The sequence below is a fragment of the Python bivittatus genome, unplaced genomic scaffold, assembly GCF_059951505.1.
Source record: "Python bivittatus isolate LINGU-HERP-01145 unplaced genomic scaffold, Pbiv_v1 ctg000480_np1212, whole genome shotgun sequence".
In the NCBI taxonomy this organism is placed as follows: domain Eukaryota; kingdom Metazoa; phylum Chordata; class Lepidosauria; order Squamata; family Pythonidae; genus Python; species Python bivittatus.
Window position 1 is genome coordinate 66,960,133 of NW_028277075.1, and position 21,534 is coordinate 66,981,666.

Consider the following 21,534-nt stretch of genomic DNA (forward strand, 5'->3'; position numbering starts at 1 on the left):
TTTGGGTCAGTTCATTCCCTTTCAGCCTCTGTGGAGCCAAATAGGAGGAGGGTACACCTTGAGCTCCTGCACAAAAGATGGGATATAAATCAAATAAATAAATCCCTGCCTTCATTGTTAAAGCCACCTTCCCCAACATCTCCTGTTTTTGGGGAACACAATTCTCATCGCTCCCTCCCAGTCAGCATAGCTACTGACTGAGGGCAACAAGAGTGGTGATTCATCATCTGTGGACTGCAGGTTCTCCATCCTCTGGTTTAGAGCTTTAGCACTGAAGACTGGTAAATTACACCTGAGAATATTCGGGCAACGAGTGGAGCTAGAATACAGATCATATTAATCTGTTTTTAAAGCTGGTGTCAATTGTCTTTTAAATCATCTGAAGTTCCCAAACTCTTTTCAAGGGCACATTTACATGGTGTGCCCTGCAGTAATCCAGTTTCTCTCACTAAGGCATGTGTCACATAATCCATTCTGTTTTTTCCAGACATACTGTATGTGCAACTGACTCATCAGCCGTAACTGGGCAAAAGTAGTTATTTCTGTCATCACCTGAGATGTGAACAAATATCTGAACTGCATGAAAACTCATCTATGGTGTCATGCATTTCAGATACAAAACAAATAATGCAAACCTGGGTTTTTCAGCAGGATTATTACACCATCCCAAACAAACTGAATCATTACCATGGAATTAGCTGTCAAATGACCAGGAGCAAATATTTTATTTCAAGCTGTTTTGTCCAAAATTAAAAATAAATTAAAACAATTACAAATGATCTGATAGCCATGAAATCTTGTAGCTGACCCTAGAAAAGGTTGGCGTACCATATCTCAGTTGAACCTATTTTGTGGGCTGTTTATTTAGCTAAAATGCTACTCTAGTCCTTGGAGGAAGGATGTTTATCAAATGAATGAGTAACAGAGCATAGCATAGATGAATTAGCCTTAATTGACATGCGCATTCTAATACATACGCATGCTGCTCTGAAATATACATGCTTCAAGGAGACATACTGTACTTGTTCAACTTTTTTAGGATAGTCACTTGAGAAATATCCTGGCAGAACTGCACTTTTTTGGAGGGGTCTTGATCTTGTTTCTCTTCTGCTATTAGAGAAGCTTCGTGACCTGATAAAGGAGAAAGTGTTTGAAACTGCATTTCCTTTACATGAGGTGAGGAAGTCTGAAGGCCAAGCTAAAGGTGATGAATACAGAAGTTAAATTAAATAGCAGTTGTGGGCTTAGGTTGAGGAATGAAGTTGAGACTTTTGTCCTGAGTCCTGGATCCAGAGAGATACACCATTACAAGTTTCTCTGTGTACCAGCGGTGGTGGTGATGGTGGTGGTGGTAAGGGGAGCGTTATTGGCGCTTAGACGAAGCTAAAATAAATATGACAGAAAATACATTTGAAATGCATGAACAAAATCAGTAGAAGAAAAGCTTTGTTTGAACAACTGTGTCCATATATACAGTATCTATTCAGCATCTTGTAAGTGTTTCTTGCTCAGGACTGAAGAAATTGTTTATAGAATATATAATCTGTCAGGAGTTTTAACATGTTTAATCACATTATTTTATCTAGAGAGAAAATCTGGGTAAATTTCTGAAATTGAGTTGGGCTCAATGGAGAAAAATCTTCTGTAGGCAACCAATTGAAGAAATCAGGTAAGGGACAGAGGATTTGGAAATACTGATGGAGGATGCTTGAAAATGCACAAACTACTATAATAAAAATATAATCATATTAATTTAGATAGCTTTTTGTGTTCCATTTCCTCATGTAAAGGAAAATAACATGTACAGATTATAATAAGATTTAAATTGTATTCCTTTTTCGATTCTGAATTGAAATCATACAGTCAAAAGCTGGAAACTCATCTATGACATCATGCATTTTAGATATCTGGAAAGGGGATGGTTCTTTGGTATTTAACTGACCTGATCTGAAGATTAAACCTTGCTACAGCTCTTGCCAGTGTTACTCAACTTTTGAACACACTTTAGCATTCCAGTTTCCGGTATTTGGAAACTGAAATAGTGGATTTCACCAGTGTTCAGTGCAATCTGCTATTTTGGCCTCTGGGAATAGCTTCCACTGACTGCTTTTGGAAAACAAGGCCTCGGCTTGGAAACGGTTTCATTCGGTGGAAGTTCTTTCAGATCCAGAGCTAGAGGGTTTATATCATGTCAAGGCAAGCAAAACTGTTTGGAGAATCCTTTCAAGGTATACTCTTTCCTTTCCAGAGCATATTTTGGGGAGAAAATTGCCCTTTATTATGCTTGGCTGGGCTGGTATACACGCATCCTGTTAGTAGCAGCTGTGCCAGGTATTATTCTTTTCATCTATGGCTTCATCACTTTCAGTTCCGGTCAAGTCAGGTGAGTTAGTTTTTTTGCTTGTGAGAATATGGCAGGATGATGATGATGATGATGATGATGATGATGATGATGATGATGATGAATGTAGCCACCTTTGAAAGTTTAGAAAGAGAAACCACTCTCTTGGTCTTTTGGCTTTGGTTCTTGTAATTTACAAGCATCTTTGAGCTGAGGCTGGGGAAGGGAACAATGATTTTGAGCAGGCTGCAACTTTCTCCTCTTTAAGTTTCCTCTTCATTTCCTGGTAGACCCTCCAATCTGTGAAGCTAGTCTTGCACCCACATTGGACCTCTCCAGTCAAGAGCAGGCAGCTGTTGAAACAATCCTAAGTCTTCCTCAACCCTCCAACTGCCCAAAAAGTTATTTTTGTCTTGTTCCTCACCCCTCATACAACCCTACTCAATTCAGGAGTAACACTGGGACTGAGAGGCCAGTACATGTATAATCCAGGAGGACTGTTTCCCAGGTGCTGCCTTCCTGTGTGGATAGAAGCAGTTGGAAAAGGTGCAGAATCATTTGTCAGATTTTTCTTCACTCTATATGGATACATTCAAGTATACCGTGGAAATCTGGTATATGGGAACCAACAAAAGGCCCATAACTGATATGGGGAGCAGATGGGAAAGAACAGTTATTAAGATGGAAGGACAGCTTCAAGTGGATTCTTAGAAGAGCATGAACTTTAAAAGGGGACATTATATGCAGTGCACTAAGTAAAGAAACAAATGATAGAAATGTTATACAGTATTATTTAGAGTAATGATTTCCTAACATTTATCCATTAAAGCAACATCCTGGGGGTCTTCTAATATCTTTCCACTCTGGATGAACCTATAAAAAGTCAAGTCTGGTTCTTTGAATATTGCCTACAATCCTGCAGCAGTGTTGAAAGGGGAGAGTGCAGCCAATCAAATAAAGAAACTATCTGATAGTAGCTAGCTTTTCCTGGCATACCAATGACTGTATCTTCCATGGGCTGTACAACAGGCTTCCAGAAAAAAATGGTGCAGTCTTCGCTTAACCAGAGGAGCTATGAGGGTTGTCTGGAGACAATGTTCAAGGATCCAATGTCAAATAATAAGAACTATCTTGCCTGTAAATCTGTATTATGTCATACATGATATCTCTGTCAGCGATCAGGAATTGGAATGCTACTCAGTTATTCAGTTGGGTGTGACATCTCTTTTGTTACAGAAGATGATTGCCAGCTTGCTATAGAATGGCATACTGCATAGTTCAACATTGTAATCATGTTTTTGAACATTTTTTTTCAATAGAAAACATGCAGACACGTTTCCTCAGACATTTAACCATGAAGAGATTTGTTATGGGAATGTGCTCTGGAATTTCTTCTGGTCCATCAATTGGCGACAAATCCTACCACTTCATCTGACCAGTACTCATTTGTTGACTGAGTCAGGGAGAGAGCTGTGATTCTAAAGAAAAACATACAGTCTCAAAAAGCTAAGCAAGGCCAAACCTGGATAATACTTGTGTAGGAGACAGCCAGGAAATCCTAGGGCTATATGCTGGCCTGGGAAGTTGAAAAAACATCTCGGAAGAAGATGGCAAACCCAGTTCTGTATTATTGCCAAAAAAACTACATGGGCCTGTTTATGAAGTCACTAGGAGTCACACTTGGCTTGAGAGAGTCTTTACCTTTTTATCTGGCATTTCATGATAGGGCAGATGCTATCTGGTGTGGAATTGTGGATCTTGACATTATAACATGGATAATCATTGCTCTTAAGGAAGGCCAACAATTAAACCCATTCTCAAAGTATTTTAGTTTTGGACAACGTTCCCCATTTAGTGCTTGATAGGAATCTGGGATATTTGTGAACTTGGCATCTTGTTATTTATGTGACGAGGGCACAAAGGGACAAGAAGATTTGACCTCTGAATCACATGTGTGTATATGTGTGATCTCATTCCACGTATCCATAGAGATGGCATCATATGCCCTTTGCTCTCTGAAGATTCCTACAGTCTAATGATTGTATGAATATTTGCAGCTTAAATCTTACTGACGTATCTAACAACCCACTTTTTTCTCCCTAGGATTGGTTTCATGCCACATTATAACTTAAAAGATAAACAAATAATTGCAATTCGTCATGCTTTGGTTGTAATGACACTTTGATTTTTTTTGTTTTTATAATTATAGTATTTTCTTCAAATACTCTTTTACAACTATGATAACATTTTCTGATGTTTTTGTGTTTCAGGTGGTTTCCAATCAGATTGTTTCTAATAATAGTATGAGTGAATTTTATATTTTTAACACATTGTGAGCTCTGAGCTACTTTGGGAGAGTTAATTCCTGAAGCTGATAAATACATTTAAATGTTACTTGTCCAAGCTGACCAAGAATGCTAACTTATAACTCCTGCCCTAATATGGACATCCTATATTTCCAAAAATGTAACATGTAGAGCAATTGATCACGGTCAATGAAATTTTGCAGGGATAGAATAGATGAGCATTTTAGTCAAGGACAACCAATATTGACCTATGTAGGCACTGTTCTGCCTTTGCCCTTTTATGGAATCGAGTGAATTGTAGGGAGAATAAACTAGTAAATGTCCAGTTTTGTTGTCTCTCTAACTTAGTAAAGAAATCTGTGAGGCCAACACTACCATCATGTGTCCACTGTGTGACCAGAAGTGCCCATTTTGGATTTTATCAGACACTTGCACATATGCCAAGGTAAGAATGCTATTTACATATAATATCTCACTTATCTCTTGTGGTGCTCTTATAATTCTAGTATTTTCTATTGCCAAAAATCAGAATATTCACAGTTAGTTATGCTTTCTCTGTGGAGGCTGCAGAAAAGTGTCTTTTGATCTGTTTGCAAGAGAGAACTAGGGAAGAGCCAAAGGACCAGAGAAGAGCAAATGTGGTCCCCTTCTTCCAAAAAGGAGGGGGAAAAAAAGGGAGGGATCCTGGTGGTTATCAACCATTGAGTTTAGCATCAATACTGAGGTCAGTGAGGCCATTAGGGAGTAACTACCAGATAATGGGGTAGGGCTACAAAGGCAAGGGGATTTTGAAAGAACAAAGAATCAGTATTCTGTGAACATAGTTTCTTCTTTGGAGTTATTTTCTTTATTTTCCCAAAGCTCTGCTTATCTCCCAGCAACTTTCCCCACCTTATCAGCACACTTTGGCCTTCTAAATGTTTTATGGCTAAGCTGAGAGCTCAGTTTCCCTGGAAGGTATATTTACGAAGGGGGTAGTTGCTTAATTTGACACTATATAGTTCCACCAGTGTTTTGTTTATGGAGTCCTTAGGGTTGTCTGAGCTTGGTTGTTTTCTTGCAAACGTTTCATTACCTGGCAAGGTAACATCTTCAGTGCTAGAATGGAGTGGGGTTTGCTCTCCATTTATATACAGTGTTTTGTTTTCCCTGGGAAGATGTATTTAAGTTATAGTCTTTAGCTTGACCCCCAAATACTCCTTCAAAAATATCCTGAAGACAATGCCATGATTGCTAAAAGTCAGCATAACTTTGTCCAAAACAGATTGTATGAGGTAAATCTTGTCTCCTCTGATAAGATGACTGCTTTAGTGGACAAGGTGACTGCTAGGGATATAATCTACCTCAGTTTCAGCAAAAGGTTTGACAAGATTCTACATGACATTCTCACTGGCAAACTGTTAAAGGGTTGTTTAGATGGCATGGCAGCACAGTGGATCCCCAACTGGCTAGCTAATAGCCCTCAGACAATAATCATTAAGGACTTTTCAGTGAATTGGACAGTAGTAGACAGTTGTGTACTGCTAGCCAGTTGTGTTGGGGCCAGTATTATTCAACATTTCTATTAATGATCTGGGTAACAGGACTGGCTGCTTATCATAATTGGGGATAACAGAAAATTGGGGATGACAGAACATTGGGAGGTCTAGAATGACAGAATGAGATTTCAATCTAAACTGGACAGATTGGAAAATTGGTGAGAGATCAAGATATCCTTTAAAAGGGAGAAAGGTAAGGTTTAATATTTAGAGAGGAAAAATGTAGGACACACGTACAAAATAGAGAATTCATGGCTTTGAAATGCTACATTGGAGAAAGACTTAGGTGTCAACATTGTCAACGAGCTGAACATGAGGCAGCAGTGTGAAATAGCTGCTAGAAGGGATTTGAGGGTATGCCCTAAAATGACAGGCTGAAGGAACATGGAGTGGTTCGTCTGAAAGAAATTAAGGGGGGGTGATGTGATATCTGCGTTTATGTATGTAAAAAGGTGCCATGAGGAAAATGAACAGGAACTATTTTCCACTGCTACAGAAACTAGGACCAGAAATAATGAATACCAGTTATAGCTGCCTAGATTTCACTTAAATATAAGAAAAAACTTCCTGATGCTAAGATCTGTACAAGAGTTGAACAGTCTATCCATCAATGTCCATAGGGGAATATGATCAAGAAAGCAGAATGACAAAAAGCAACATTGTGATGCAATGTGTGTCTGATTTTTCAGTTGGCCAGATTTTTAAAGGAGATGCTATGGGCTTTTTTCACATGTTGTGTTGAACTGTACAATAATGTGGTTTTTGAAAGTTGGGCTTCGTATGTTTTTCTATGAAACATGACAATTCTATGAACCAGACAATTATAACTTATGCAATAAACCCATGATTAAACAAAGCATGATATGTGAACCCAGTAATTATGCCATACACTGTTTTCCAAAGAATGCTAGCCTCTTCTCTTTTTTACACCATTTAGATCACCCATTTGCTTGACAATGAAAGGACAGTAATGTTTGCAATGTTTATGGCCGTCTGGGGTAAGCTTGCAGTATGGTTGATCTGTTTCGGGTTTAATGAGGAATGCTGTTTTTAAATGCAAGCTCCTTTCTGTCCACAGGATAATTCTCTCTCCTCTTCATTGCCAACATATTTTAAATTTCTTATTCTGCTAACAGAATATGGAATACCTTATGGGAAACAAATCATCATATATGTTTCATTATATTCTTAGCTTTTCCTTAGAAATTATACCCTTGGCATACCTTGGACCTTGGCTGGTCTCAAAAAGCTAAGCAGGATTGGACCTGGGGAGTAGTTGGATAGGAGGCATAACTCTATAAAGCACAGTTGTGGCAGCTCTTAAATGCCTTCTAGATCCCTTTTATAAAATGGATTGCCCTGTACTGTGCAGAATAACTGAGTGGGGGATTCATGCTAGAGATTGAAAATGGTGCTTTTGTGCTCTCTCTCACTCTCTCTCTTTCTTTATCTTATGTTTTGTCCTTAATGTACAGCCACCGTATTTTTGGAGCTATGGAAGAGACAGGGAGCTAAAGTTGTCAGTGGTTGGAATATGTATCAGTGGGATGAAGAAGAGGTAAGGCCAGTTCTTTTCTGGTTCGTAAGCACATTCCTATTACCTCTGGTAGCAAGAAAAAACTCTTCGGTAGTAGCTCTAGTAAAAGTGCAGCCACTAGACAGGTGCTGATATCTAACCTCACATATCACAAAATAAAAATAAGGAGTTAACACTTCTGCTTACCTCTTAGACCAAGAGTCAGCAATTTTTTTTAGGCAATGGGCCCCAAATCCCAACAGAGTCCTATTATGCAATTTTGTGCAGCATTGTGGACACCAAAAATTGAAATTAAATTAAAAGGATTTACATGCTCTAAATGCTCAAAGAGATCTCATGCAAAATCACAGAGATCTTATTGTATTTGCCTAACAAGTAAACATTCACCATTTTTTTTCCTAACTGATAGGGAGGTTGCACTGGGCATCATCTAGTAGTGCTACAGATGCTATATTGCTGACTGCCACCTGGTATTAATACTAATACCACTTGAAAATGTTGGTAGAAACTTCAGCAATTTTGCACTGAGGCAGAGATCAGTAAAAGAGCTCTATAACTGCTGAACATCAGTCCCAGTTGAGATTCCTAGAAATGTTCTCTTGTCCTCGAATTGTGGTTCCAGAAGTGAAACAAAGAGTAATAATGGTAGTTGTGGGATTGTCTGTCAGCTCAGTTTCAGGAAGGTCTGTGCCTTTCATTTAATAAAGTAAATTGTTGACTATGCATTATTCTTTATCATGTATTTCTCCAGCTTCTTCTGAAGGTTCTTTAAAGAAGCTTATTTTGTGATTTTTCTGGGACAACTAGGACCTTTATATATAGGCACCATAGTTCTTAAATCAAACTGCCTACAGAGTTGTTCAGGATAGAATAAATGGTGGTGAGTTAAACTCTGTATCAGGCAACTTTGAATGTTGGTAATTGAGGTGAAAGAGACTGGTGGTCACATATACTTCTCATAATTGCTTTTAGCTGCATCATATCCATCTAGAACAATCTCAGATCTCTGGATTGAAAGAGAATATTTGATTACTTGGGCCAATTGTGTGACTCTGTATAAAGTAGCTTCTCATGTTCAGTCCTTGATTTATAGATCTGTCTCTGGCATTTCCAGGGAAAAGGTCCTGATGTGGAAACAGGAAGTATTTGCCTGTTTTTATTTCAACAACCTGGGAATTGTTTTGCAGCCCAACATCTTTCTGCCCCATTTCTGCCTTTGTCTGCAAATGTTTTGCATACTTTTAGATTCAGTTCTCTCATGTCTGTATTTTTTTTTTTTTTGAGAACTGTATAACAAAAACCAAAGGATAATTATGTTCTCTTTCAGATATTAGCTTGATAAGTATGAAATAAAGACTAGCTCACACGGAATGTGGACATAGGTTCCTCACATAACCCTAAAGAAGACTTTTGCATGTCACAGTACAAGTAGTCCTCGTTTAACGACCATTCATTTAGCAACCATTCAAAGTTACAACAGCACTAAAAAGCTTCTTATGACCAGTCCTCACATGACTGTCACATGATTATGACTGTCGCAGTACCCCAGCAGTCACGCGATCACGATCCAAGTGCTTGGCAAACAGCTTGCACTTAAGATAGTTGCAGTGTCCCGTCGTCACATGATTACCATTTGAGATCTTCCCAGCCAGCTTCCGGCAAGCAAAATCAATGGGGAACCATGTGATTTGCTTAACAACTGCAGTGATTTGCTTAACAACCACTGCAAAAAATGACATAAAATCAGTTCGGTCATGTGATGCCTCGCTTAACAATCGCCCCACCTAACAATGAATTTTCCGGTCCCTGTTGTGGTTGTCAAGCAAGGACTACCCGACTGAGCAAAATGACCCAAAAATCTCTTAGGAAAAGAGATTTCCAATCTTATTGGTTGGGCTAAGGACAGCATATACTTGAGGAAATTTAACATAGAAGGTTTCCATCTCCTATGAAATAGAAATTATAATTTTACAATTGCTGAATTATTTGATTGGCTCTTAGATTCTGAGGATAATTTGCACAGATAGCTAATATGCTTTCACACAGATGTCAGAATTTAGGCTGCATAGGCCAGTCCTGTATAGTCATAATATTCTACTGATGGATCTTATTAGTATGGCTGAACTGAAATTCTCACACTCCCAACTACACCATTGACTTTTTGGCTGCAGAGTTAGGAGAGGGGCAAAAGTAAGCAGCAAACTAATCACTCACCATGTTGCTGCTGAATAGAGTATACATATTTTTTAAAATCCAGAATTTGTCCCTGAAATATTGCCCTAATTCAAATTCTGATTTCAAGCATTGTTTTAAAGCCAAGTCTCATTGGCTACAACAGGCCATCATGTCATAAAATTGGAACAAGGGATAAGCTTCTCTCTTCACTTTAATCACCTGAGAATTTTAAAGCCTCTTCAAGTATTTGAGAAAAGTGTGATTATTGTTACTGCTGGGATCACAGAGTTGATGGCAGTGAAAAAGCTGAGTCAGAAGATATAATGTTATGAAACCTTCTTCCTCGTAGCCTTTTTTTTGAACAGAACAAATAGTGATGTTTTCTTTCCACCTTTAATGCAAATGGAAACCTTAACAAGAGTTTTCAGTGCAACTGTACTTCTTTCTGTAGGAGGAAGTGGCATTGGAGCTCATCAGTAACTCTGAAAATACCTCCAAGGAGTATCAACATTCATACATCCGCAGTATACTTGTGCTTATCTTAGTTCTCATTATGGTATGTGGATATTATTTCTCTAATGCAGTGTTTCTCAACCTTGGCAACTTTAAGATATGTGGACTTCAACTCCCAGAACTCCCCAGCCAACAGGACCCCATTCTGGAGCTAGGAAAGTAGGGAAAAAATTCATTCTGGCCATTGTGGTACTCCCCAAGAAGTTCCAAATATTGGAAGCTGTTATGAAAATACAACCTAGACCTTCCCTTCCAGTTGGAACTGGAATTTGCCCCTTATGTATGTATGTATGTATGTATGTATGTATTTGATTTATCTCCACCCATCTCCCCCTAATGGGGGACTCTGGGTGGCTCACAAGATCGGTTAAAACAATAAATGTATACAAAATTACATAAAACATGAAAAGCATTACCAAAAGAAAAAAGAAAGTCCAAGAGGCTGTGGTTCCAGAGCCGCAGATGACAGGCCTCTAAGGGGCTAGCCATGCCCACGCTTGGCGTCTTCCCTCCCCATCCCAAGTCAAATCACCAGATTATTTGTACTGTTTCATAATTTAGCAGGACAACTTTTCCAAAATGAGAAATTTGGAAATTTTATTTTTAAAAAATTATTTCCAAAATCTAAATGTAGCATAATTTTCTACTGATAGGAAATGGCTGAGAGAAAAGATTTGCAAAAGAGTATCAGGTCATCTTCTGTTCCACCTTCCTATAAAACCAAAACAAACAAACAAAGTTTTCAGAGAGATAGTGTGACTTAATCAGCACCAAAACAATAGAGTTTAGGTACTGTAAAGACTAATAACTTCATTATTTAATCAATATAGGCCACAGACCATTTCTTTAGATGGAATTGATTAGATTCAATTCATCATGCTTACCTGAAACTGGTGTACCAGATGGCCTTCCATTGTTCCTCTGCTGCTTGCATTTCTCCTCTTCAGTGCTATCAGTACAGTCTTATTTTTTTTAGATCTGTGTGCTGATTGGGATTGCCCATGCCTTAGTCATCTACCGGGTTGTGGCGACAATAATCTTTACTCAGTCTAACTCAGAATTCCTTCAAGAGCGAGCCACTACGGTGGCAGTCCTGACAGGTGCAGTGTTGCACTACTTGAGCATCGTCATTATGAACAAGGTACAGAGTCATACTTGCCACTTATTTTGCAGCTGTCTGTTTTGCAGGTGCTCTGCACTTGTATAATTTATATTTCTATTGCAGGTGAACAGGCATGTTGCACTGTTTCTCTGTGATCTAGGTAAGAAACACCCAATTCTGTGTGCACTCATCCTTCTACTTGAAATATATATGTACTGAATGACTGTAGAGCAGCTTGTCCTAACCTGTGCTGCCCAGCTCTTTTGGACTGTAACTTCTGTGGCTCAAGACAGGATAAAAGGATGTTCCATGCTGCATGAGAAATGCTTTCTTGAAACTGAGTAAGGCATGCATGATCAGATCAGATGTTCCAAGGTCAGATGTTCCAAGGACTCTAGCTGAGTGCAGTTTTGTACCTTTATTTCCAGAGAAACCAAGATCATTCAGCGAGCAAGAGAAAAACTATACAATTAAAGTCTTCACCTTCCAGTTCTTCACCCATTTCTCTTCTCTGATCTACATTGCTTTCTTCCTAGGGAGGTAAACAGTAAGTAGTAAACTTGGGAGAGTTAGGTATTGGGCAACTGCAAGTGTTAGAGCTGAATCTCAAGATCTGAGTTTCAGTTAAAACTTTGCCGCATTTTTTTCTGTAAAATGATTTGTAAAATGGGAATAAGGATGATCCTTTCCTAAAGTTTGTTGGAACTTTACATATAGATTGGAGGTCTCTTTGCTGTTAGAAACAATTTTCATCCAGTATCCAACCTTCCTTTTTTAGGGAAGGTTATTAAGAAAGTGATCATGCAGCAGCTTTAGCAGATCCTGGATGAAGCAGATAATCTGGACTCCTTTCAATTGGGTTTCAGACCTGAGCATGGGACTGAAACAGCATTGGTTATGTTTTTGGATGACCTCTGGTGGGAGCAGGATGGGGGTAGTGCATCCATCCTTGCAGTACTTGACTTCTCGGCAGATTTCATTACCATTGACCATAGTATCTTTCTGGACTGGCTGTGGGAGTTGGGGATGGGCCACACTGTATTATGCTGCTTCTCTTCCTTCCTCTCTGGCCAGTTCTAGTTGGTATTGATCTGGAGCGAGAGGTTCCACCCTCGGGCCCTACTGTGTGGGGGTTCACAGGGTTTGGTACTCTCTCCACTCCTGTTTAACATCTACACAAGACCATTGAGAATGGTCATCCAGTGGCATGGGGTGTGGTATCAATATGCTGATGATATCCAGCTGTACAACTCCACCTCTGGTGAATTAAGCAGTGCTGTTGATGTCTTGTCTCAATGTTTGGAGGCTGTGGGGGTTTGGATGGGGAATAACATGCTTCAGCACAATCCTGGCAAGACTGAGTGGCTTTGGGTTTGGGCACGTATCATCTCTGATGGTAACTTACCATCTTTGGTAAGGGATTGGTGGAATTTTCCCAAACAGACCCTGTACACAATCTGGAGGTCCTTCTGAACTCACAACTCTTGCTCAAGGAGCAAGTGGCAGTCATGTCTTGGAGGACCTTTGTGCAACTTTGGATTGTGCACTATTTGCACCCATTCCTGGATCAGGAGGCTCTACTCTCTGTCACTCGTGCCCAGATGGATTAGTGTAATGAGCTGTACATGGGGCTGCCCTTGAAGAGCATTTGGAAGCTGCAACTGATGCAATATGTGGCAGTGTGGGCAATTATGTGTGCTCTAAGATCAGCAGACATTACATCTCTGCTCTGCAAGCTGCACTGGTTGCCAGTTTGCTTCTGGGTTCAATTCAAGGTGCTGGTTGTGACCTATAAAGCCCCACATAGTATGGGCCCAGGTTATTTGAGGGACTGTCTCTCCCCAATTACATATAACCATCCCATCAGGTCCAGCAGAAGGGGCATGTTATAGGTCCCATCTACTAAGGAGTTTCACCTGATGGGACCCAGGAAGAAAGCGTTTTCTGCCATGGCACCTGCCCTCTGAAACATCATCCCCCATGAAGTTAGATTGGCCCTGACCCTGTTGGCCTTTTGGAAGGCCCTGAAGACGTGGATTTGCCATCATGCCTGGGGATCCTGTGGAAGTATGGAGCCTGTGAGATGGTTGTATTGTTTGTAAGCTGCTGGTTGGCTCTCTCCTGTGTTTATGTTTTATGGTTAATTGTTTTAATTGTTTTTTAACTTATTTTATTGTTTTTTTTGTTACTCTTGTTTTTGGTCATTTATATGTGCTTTGTTTTTTGTTATTTTAATTCTGTGACTGTTAACTCAGCTATATAAATTGAATGAATGAGCAAGCAAGCAAGCAACATGGATGGTGTATATTTCTGCTGGGAAGGAGAAGAGGTTGGATTAAGTGTAGTGCGTTACACACAGTTGTTTATGGTTTAGATCATCATTGGCACAGCTGATATAGGATATGATATAGGATTCCTTTCCTCATTTCTTTGTTTATCCATGCCCTTTGTAGATATGACTCTAGTTTTTGATGTTTGAGGTACTGTTTTTTTAACTCTACTGAAATTCTTTACATCTATCATTTTGCACATGATGTTGATCAAAACTGTCATTAGGATTAACAATTGTATTTTAATCTCACTTTTTTATTAGGATTAATGGCCGTCCAGGGTCTTATGTACGTGTGGCTGGCAAATGGAGACTGGAAGAAGTAAGTTACTTTACCACAATAATCCCTTTTATCTCTCTTTATCTCCTATTAATTTAGTCTCTCTGGCCTTTTCATTCATATCCTAGCAGATTGGGGTGGTTTAAATCTTGATACCAGATGGAGGTTAACTATTCTGTTGCTTAAATCTCACGATAACTTTTGCCTTGCACCCTGAAATTTCTATTAAAAAATCACCAGAAAGTTGCAGGAGGTATCCTAATACATGTGTTCATGACAGTAATGGGTAGGTGTGGATGCGAGATGCATAAGACAAGTTCAGATCACCCACTTAGCTGTGGAAGTAGTAGTTGTGGAAGTAATTGGGTTGATCACTCTCTCTCAATATAATGTTTTGTCAGATGATTTGTGAGAGGATAAAATGGGTAGTGGAGAAAAAAGGACCTTGTATGCCACTTTGAGCTCTTGAAAGGGAAAGCCAGATAAAAATGTAAAAAATATGGAGACACGCACCATTTTCTGGCCTTTTGCAGAGCGAGAGTACCAAAAATGACACTAGAAGCAGCCTTTAGTTACAAAACATTCCTTTTTTTTTTTTTGCTTTTTCTAGTGTCATCCTAGCGGCTGCATTACAGACCTTTTCATTCAGATGGCTGTCATTATGATATTAAAGCAAACCTTGAGCAACCTTGTGGAGTACCTGCTTCCGTAAGTAGATCAAATCCAGCTCCCTCTTTTTTCCAGATCATTGCGCAGTTACAGCTCAAGTGAAACTACTGTATGTGTGCAATAATAATTTCAGTTCTGGGAAAAGAAATGATGAATTGTGCTTCTTCCTTGGCTTCGGGGCAAGGAAGGAGTTTTGTTCTTTCAAACCAGGTTGCCTAATATCTAGGAATCTGGGTGGAGTTTCTCTTCTTTTGGAAAACATGGTTCAGTCCATATGCTTATATCATCTAACTCTGGGATAGGACATCCTGCAATGGAATTCCCTCTGCCTGTGACATGTTGTCTGCATTTTTATATGAAACAGTTGGAGAACCATTAGATGAAGGATGCTCTCTTGGAGTTGGGGACTGTAGAATAATAACATTCTGTTCTCTCTTTTTTTTTTTACTCTTGTGATTCTGCTCCCAGGCATGCCTGTGACAGCTCTGCATAAGCAGTTGGAAGTAGGGAGTGAGGGTGAGGGCTTCATTCACGTGCCTGTGCTTAAGGGCTTGTACACATGGTTGCAACAATTTGCCTCATTGTGGGAATCCTATTTGAGGGCATCTCGATCTTATAAACTGCAGTCATCATATCACAAATATTCCTTGTGTTAAAATCAGGCAGCTTCTGCACTTTTTAAAAAACTTTTTGTTTCCAGCAGCCAGAGGGCAGTGCGGTGACATAATGATGATGTTCAGGGCTGCTGCTTTCTGCAGGATTTTGATTACTTTGGGGGAGTAGGCACAGTTTTTGTTTGCTTTGCAGTGGAAAGGTGTATTAAAGCTATCTGAAACTTAAACCATCTGATTTCTTTCTTCTTCCAATGCAGTTTGATTGGAAATATATTGTCAGATTTCAGCTGACAACTGAAATCTCTCTGGGGCTTTGAGGACCACAACATGGTTCCTGCTCTGGTGATCGCCCAGCTCATCACATATAGAGAAGCAAGTTTTTAGGAACTGCCCCACTTCTTGAATGGAACACAGCCAGTTATTTTCCAAGAGTTCCTACATTATACAGAAGAGGCATGGTGCAGGTCCCATCTACAAAAGAGTTCCATCTGATGGGACCCAGAGGAGAGCCTCTTCTGCTGTGGCACCCACCCTTTGCAACATCATCCCCCCTGAGGTTAGATTGGCTCCAACCTAACTGTGCCATCAAGCCTGGAGATCCTGTGGACATGGGGAGCCTACAAGATAGCTATATTGTCTGTGAGCTTTAGGTTGGCACGCTCCTGCACTTTTTAAAAATGTTTCTGGTTAATTGGTTTAATGTTTTAAATTTTATTTATGTGAGTTTGTTTTTGCTTTTTTTTAACTTGTGAGGCACCCAGAGTCATGTAAGTGAGATGGGTGGCTATATAAATTGAAATACATACATACATACTAAGGGAACAGAAGTGTTACCTCCAATGTGAATCAAGCCTGTGAAGAACTGGTCTCTTTGCAGAAACATTCAAATGACTATTTGGAGAGAGATCTGTGAAGTGTTCAGAGCATAGATATTCTAAGCCTTTATAAAAAAATACTATTTATCAAAGAATTGTGAAAAGGAAAGGCAACCTTGTTACCTGAGGATTTTGGAAGGTGGAAGTTGTGGCCCCACATTTGGGGAAGGCATCAGGTTGTGGGAAGGGTGGACTATGCTTACTGTTAGCATCTTTAAGAGTGTATATTCATGAGCACCTTGACAGCCCACAGATGCCTTCTTTTGAATCTTGCCTTCCTTAATGTTACACGTTTGCCCCTTCAGCTGGATAACCTACAAGTGCCGTCTGCTGTGCAAAAAGCCCCCAAGGATTAACATGGAACAGATGTCCCAGGACCTGTGCAAGGAGGAATGGTTATGGAACTATCGGCTCAATGAAGTCAATGCCTTCACTTTGTTTGATGAATATATGGAGATGAGTAAGTGAAATTCAGTGGAAAGGCTCACACGATGCTGAATTATAAGGCTCAGCAAAGATGGAATTCAGCAACCTGCCAGGGTGGTCCCACTAGGATTAGAGCACTGGCTGTTTTGTCAGTCAAGTCTATGTGAGGTTTTGAGGAATGTGAAAATGGAATACTATAGCAGTATTGTTGCATTGCCTTCAGTTCCTCTTACCACCAATTATTTGAAAGAAATATGTTCTTGATCACAGCGAGAATGTTAACATCTGAATCCAATTTGTATATCCTCCGTGCAGTTAAGAAAAGCAATGGAAACTTTCCAACAGTATTGGATGCTAATTTCCCCAACTGTTTTGCCATGGGGCAAACTTAGTTGAGGCTGATAGAACCTGAAATACTAAACTTCTGAATGGCACAGATTGCTGTTGTTTCAAGAAAAGCTAAATTCTGAAAAATTCTCCTGATTTGCCAATTGCACATAATATTCTATTCATGCCGGCCAATTCTGGTAACTGTGTTTAGAGTTCTTTTGGGTAGTTGACACCCACTTCTGGTTAATTTGAATCTTCATATAAAGTCTTACATCTCACTATCTTTGATATTTTTCTTAAACTACTTTCAGGTTACAATGCTCATTTCTTCGTTTTTGGTGATTATAGCAATTCTTATATCCTGAAGGTTGATTTTGTAAATTTTTTACACTAGGAAATGGTCCCATCTACTGTTCATTTTGTGACATTTTTTTAGTGACATGTTGAATATTAATGAACATTCTCTGAGTTGTGTTGTGGTTAAATACAGTGGTACCTCTAGTTACGAACTTAATCCGTTCCATGACTCTGGTTGCAACTCGAGTTGGTCTCAAGTCGAGGTAAAGTTTCCCATAAGGTTCAATGTAAATACAGTTAATCCATTCCGCCCTCCGAATTTGGCCGCACCATGAGGCAAATTTCCCCATAAGGTTCAATGTAAATACGGCTAATCCGCCCTCCGAATTTGGTCGCACCCCGTTTTCCCCTCATCTCTTCCCCTCAAAATGCTGATTTCTTTGGGATTCCTCCTCTGTTGGCTCAGGTTTGAGTCCAGCCTCCTTCCTTCTTCCACTTCCATGTCTCAGATGGTCCTGAGATGGCACCTTATTTCCCCCATAAGGTTCAATGTAAATATGGCTAAACAGTTCTGAAACATATGCATTTTATTTTTAAACCTCAAAAACCTTCCAAACGCCACAAAAACCTTCCAAACGCCACAAAACACACCACAAGCCTCACCGAACGTCTCCTTGCTACCGCGATCTCACCCACAGGAAGCCGCAACCGTGTGGCAGCAGGGAAAATGGCCGCGGATCCGGTTCGTAAGTAGAGGCGGAGTTCGCAAGTAGAGGTAAATTTTGGGGGCCCGAGCTGGTCGTATCTTGAAAAATTCGTAAGGAGGGGCGTTCGTAACTAGAGGTACCACTGTGCATGGAAGTTCAACCTTCCAGGATGCTAATGCACAGGACCACTTTGGACCCTTCTGTTCAGTACCCTTCCAGAATTGCAGAAGCCACACAGCCATTGCAACAACAGTAGTTCTTGCCTTGGACCTCTGTTTCTTGCATTGTCAGTCAAAAGCTTAAGCTTCCCATAAGGTTTTTCAATGTCAGATAATGTTTTCCTTGGAAAAGGAGTGGACGTCAGTGTGCTATATCACCTGCAAGCTCTTGGACTAGGATATACATGTCTCTTCTGGCCTAGCAGATTTAGTAATTGAAAGCTCGTGCTCTTTAATTTGTTGCCTCTTTTCAGCCTCTTTTTTATATCCTCAGTGATCCAGTACAGCTTCACCACTATTTTCGTGGCTGCTTTCCCCCTTGCACCACTTCTGGCCTTTGTCAATAACCTTATTGAGATTCGGTTGGATGCTATCAAAATGGTGAGACTGCAGAAGCGAATGGTGCCCAAGAAAGCTAACACCATTGGTAAGATGAGGATCAAAGAGAGAGATTTTTTTTCCCAGCCCACTTGGTCGGCCTGCTTGATGTCTCAAAGCAGCAATTCTACTGCAATAAAGGTGCTACCAAGTGTTCTTTTGATGCAGCTGCTTTTAGGCAAGGTGTTAGAATCTCGGGATTGAATCAGCCGCTTTGATGGACTTTGAGGTCCAAAGCAATATATCAACCTCAGAGCTTCTGACTTACAACAGTGAAGCACAGCCTCCCAAGTCTAGATTTAGCTGGGTTTGGCCATAGCAAGAAGGTCCGACAGAGAAAATCCATTAGATGCTAGTTGGAGAATGAAAATGAGGAACGCAAGCGATTACACCACGTTCCCAGTGTCCTCTCTAAATAACACACAGGTCACCACATTCTTCCACATTGCTTTCTCTCTCAGAGTATTAGAAATCAATCCTTATTACTCCAGTTAATACATTACAGCCCATGGTTCATTTATATTCTATATTTTCTACAAATACGATGTATTCAGAGCAGTTTGCAGGAAATGGACTATTCTTCCCTGTGAGGGGCAGGGATAAGGATTGATTACTATTAGGGCAAACTCTCCTCCTTCCCCATATTGACTAAGAATATCTCTTTTGTTTCTCATTCCCTTTGCAGGTATCTGGTACTATATCCTAGAAGCAATTGGTATACTGTCTGTAATCGGCAATGGCCTCGTTATTGCCATCACCTCAGATTTCATCCCCATGCAGGTGTACAAATATACATTCAGCCCATGCAAGCAGAAGAACTATACTGGCATTGAGTTAGTATTATCTGAAATCCTAACATGGCTGTTAAATATAATGTATAGTTTATAGTTGGATCTTTATTTAAATAGATATATTTTTCATAACTTTTCTCTAAGCTTAAGGCTAGTGGGATAAAAGATATGGATCATCATCATCATCATCATCATCATCATCATCATCATCACAGGAATATAACTGGATTTCAAGAACCTTGTGTGTTTGTTAGGATTAGTGACCTTGTATTTGTAGCAGGCCCTGTTGCTTCTCTGGCAATGTTTGCATGGTAAATAATTGTGATTAACTCAATTCAGTGGCCTTGATTCACATGAAACATTGAACCAGAATTCACATTGAACATTGAAGAGGATGGGTTCCCACTACCCAGCAATCTAAAATGTAGTTGAACAGTTTGTTCAGAGCATCACGTGGATGTGGCCTCTTGGTGTTAGGCTCTCTATCAAGTGTGTCATCATGTATGGTTGTGGAGAGAAGAAATAAAAAGGTAGGTAGATTAAAATGAAGAAAAAAGTTAGAACTAATCGAAAAAGGCAATGCTTGAAAAGTAGAGAAAAGGAAATTAAAATGGCCTTTAAAAGAGTGGCACATTTTGTGAAATATGTGCGAGAGAATCAGTATATTTTCCTCACAGAAAAAATCTAATACTGTCTTATTATTGGTGGCCTTCATTTAATCATATTACATGCATGCCCTGTAATGAAAAGTATTGCACTGAGGAAAAATATCTCCCATGTTGGAACATCAAAGAACCCAGTAACTTACAAATGCAACTTAATCCAGATGCATACACATGAAGTATTTTCTTCCATGTTTCACATAATAATGAAATTACAGTATTAGGTCAGATTACAGACATTTTAACTTGCAGTTGGAAATCTGAAACATCAATGTTGCTAATAGGAACTTCAAAACAATTAGGATAATGAGTAAATCTACCTTGCGATAAATAGGACTGGACTTGGAATAGGACCTTCTTTCAGGTCCATTTGAAATCTCATTCTATGGCAGTGGGTGCCACAAAGAGGACTTACTTCTCGGCCTCTGTTCTGCACAGAAGAGACTGGTGATGCTTTTTGATACTGTGCAGAGTCTCCTCTTTAATGATGCGGAGTGAGGGAGAGCTAGAACACTCAGAGATTCAATGGGGACACTTTTTGTCATTCTTTGCAGACAGAGATGATTAGATTTGCCTCAATTTGGACTCCAGTACTGGGGCAGGTAATAGAAGATTATCTTGGCTGCTGCTTGTCAGGTTCATATGGATTGTTTTCAGCTTGAACCTGAGGATATGGACAGAGTGTTAGGAGAGACGAGAGCCACCACTTGCTTGCTCAAACCTTTCCTTTCCGGTTGATTAAGTTGGCTAGGTTGAGATTGCCCACATGGTTAAGGAAGGTGATAAATATCTCCTTGAGCATGAGATTAGTTCTGCATGTTTAAAGGAAGCAGCTATAAGACCGTTACTGACAAAGTCCTCTCTTGACCCAGAAGTCCTTTCTAATTATAACTCAGTATCAAATATTCCATTCTTGGGCAAGGTGATTGAGAAGGTTGTGGACTCACTTTCTGCATCTGGATGAAACTGATTTTCTGGATTAATTTCAATCAGGGTTTCATTTGGGATATGGTACTGAGGCTGATTGGGTCACCTAGGTAGGTGTGGAGGTAGGTGTGGAGGAATACCACCATGCTAGTTCTCCTGGGCCTCTCAGCAGCTTTTGATACTGTCAACCATGGTATGTTTCTGGGCCTTCTGGTGGGGTTGGGTCATGGGGCCATTGTTTTGGAATGGATCTAGTCCTTCCTCTTGGGACATGCCCAGAAGGTGATGCTACAAGAGTTGTTTAACAGCTAGATCACTGACTTATAGTTTCCTCCAGAGTTCTATGTTATCTCCTGTTTTATGTAATATCAACATAAAACTGCTGGGGGAGCCCATTAGAGCTTTGGAGTGAGATGCCATCAGTACACCAATGACACCAAGCTCTATTGCTCCTTCCCTTCTAACAACAAGGAGGCAATCAGTACATTGCCTAAATGTATTAATGGGCTGGATGATGGA

At 39.9% G+C, this 21,534-nt stretch overlaps 1 protein-coding gene across 1 annotated transcript in view; it reads left to right on the forward strand.

The window, feature by feature from the left end:
* ANO9 (anoctamin 9) overlaps nt 1–21,534 on the forward strand; it is a 53,270-nt gene that overhangs the window by 21,561 nt on the left and 10,175 nt on the right. Inside the window, exons 6-20 of the mRNA XM_088146136.1 lie at nt 1,118–1,176; nt 1,587–1,669; nt 2,249–2,383; nt 4,996–5,092; nt 7,123–7,183; nt 7,661–7,743; nt 10,349–10,453; nt 11,387–11,551; nt 11,636–11,672; nt 11,941–12,052; nt 14,106–14,163; nt 14,732–14,829; nt 16,585–16,739; nt 18,532–18,684; nt 19,321–19,468. Coding sequence (XP_088002262.1) covers nt 1,118–1,176; nt 1,587–1,669; nt 2,249–2,383; nt 4,996–5,092; nt 7,123–7,183; nt 7,661–7,743; nt 10,349–10,453; nt 11,387–11,551; nt 11,636–11,672; nt 11,941–12,052; nt 14,106–14,163; nt 14,732–14,829; nt 16,585–16,739; nt 18,532–18,684; nt 19,321–19,468 — 1,549 coding nt within the window. The remainder of the gene's footprint in view (nt 1–1,117; nt 1,177–1,586; nt 1,670–2,248; nt 2,384–4,995; nt 5,093–7,122; nt 7,184–7,660; nt 7,744–10,348; nt 10,454–11,386; nt 11,552–11,635; nt 11,673–11,940; nt 12,053–14,105; nt 14,164–14,731; nt 14,830–16,584; nt 16,740–18,531; nt 18,685–19,320; nt 19,469–21,534) is intronic.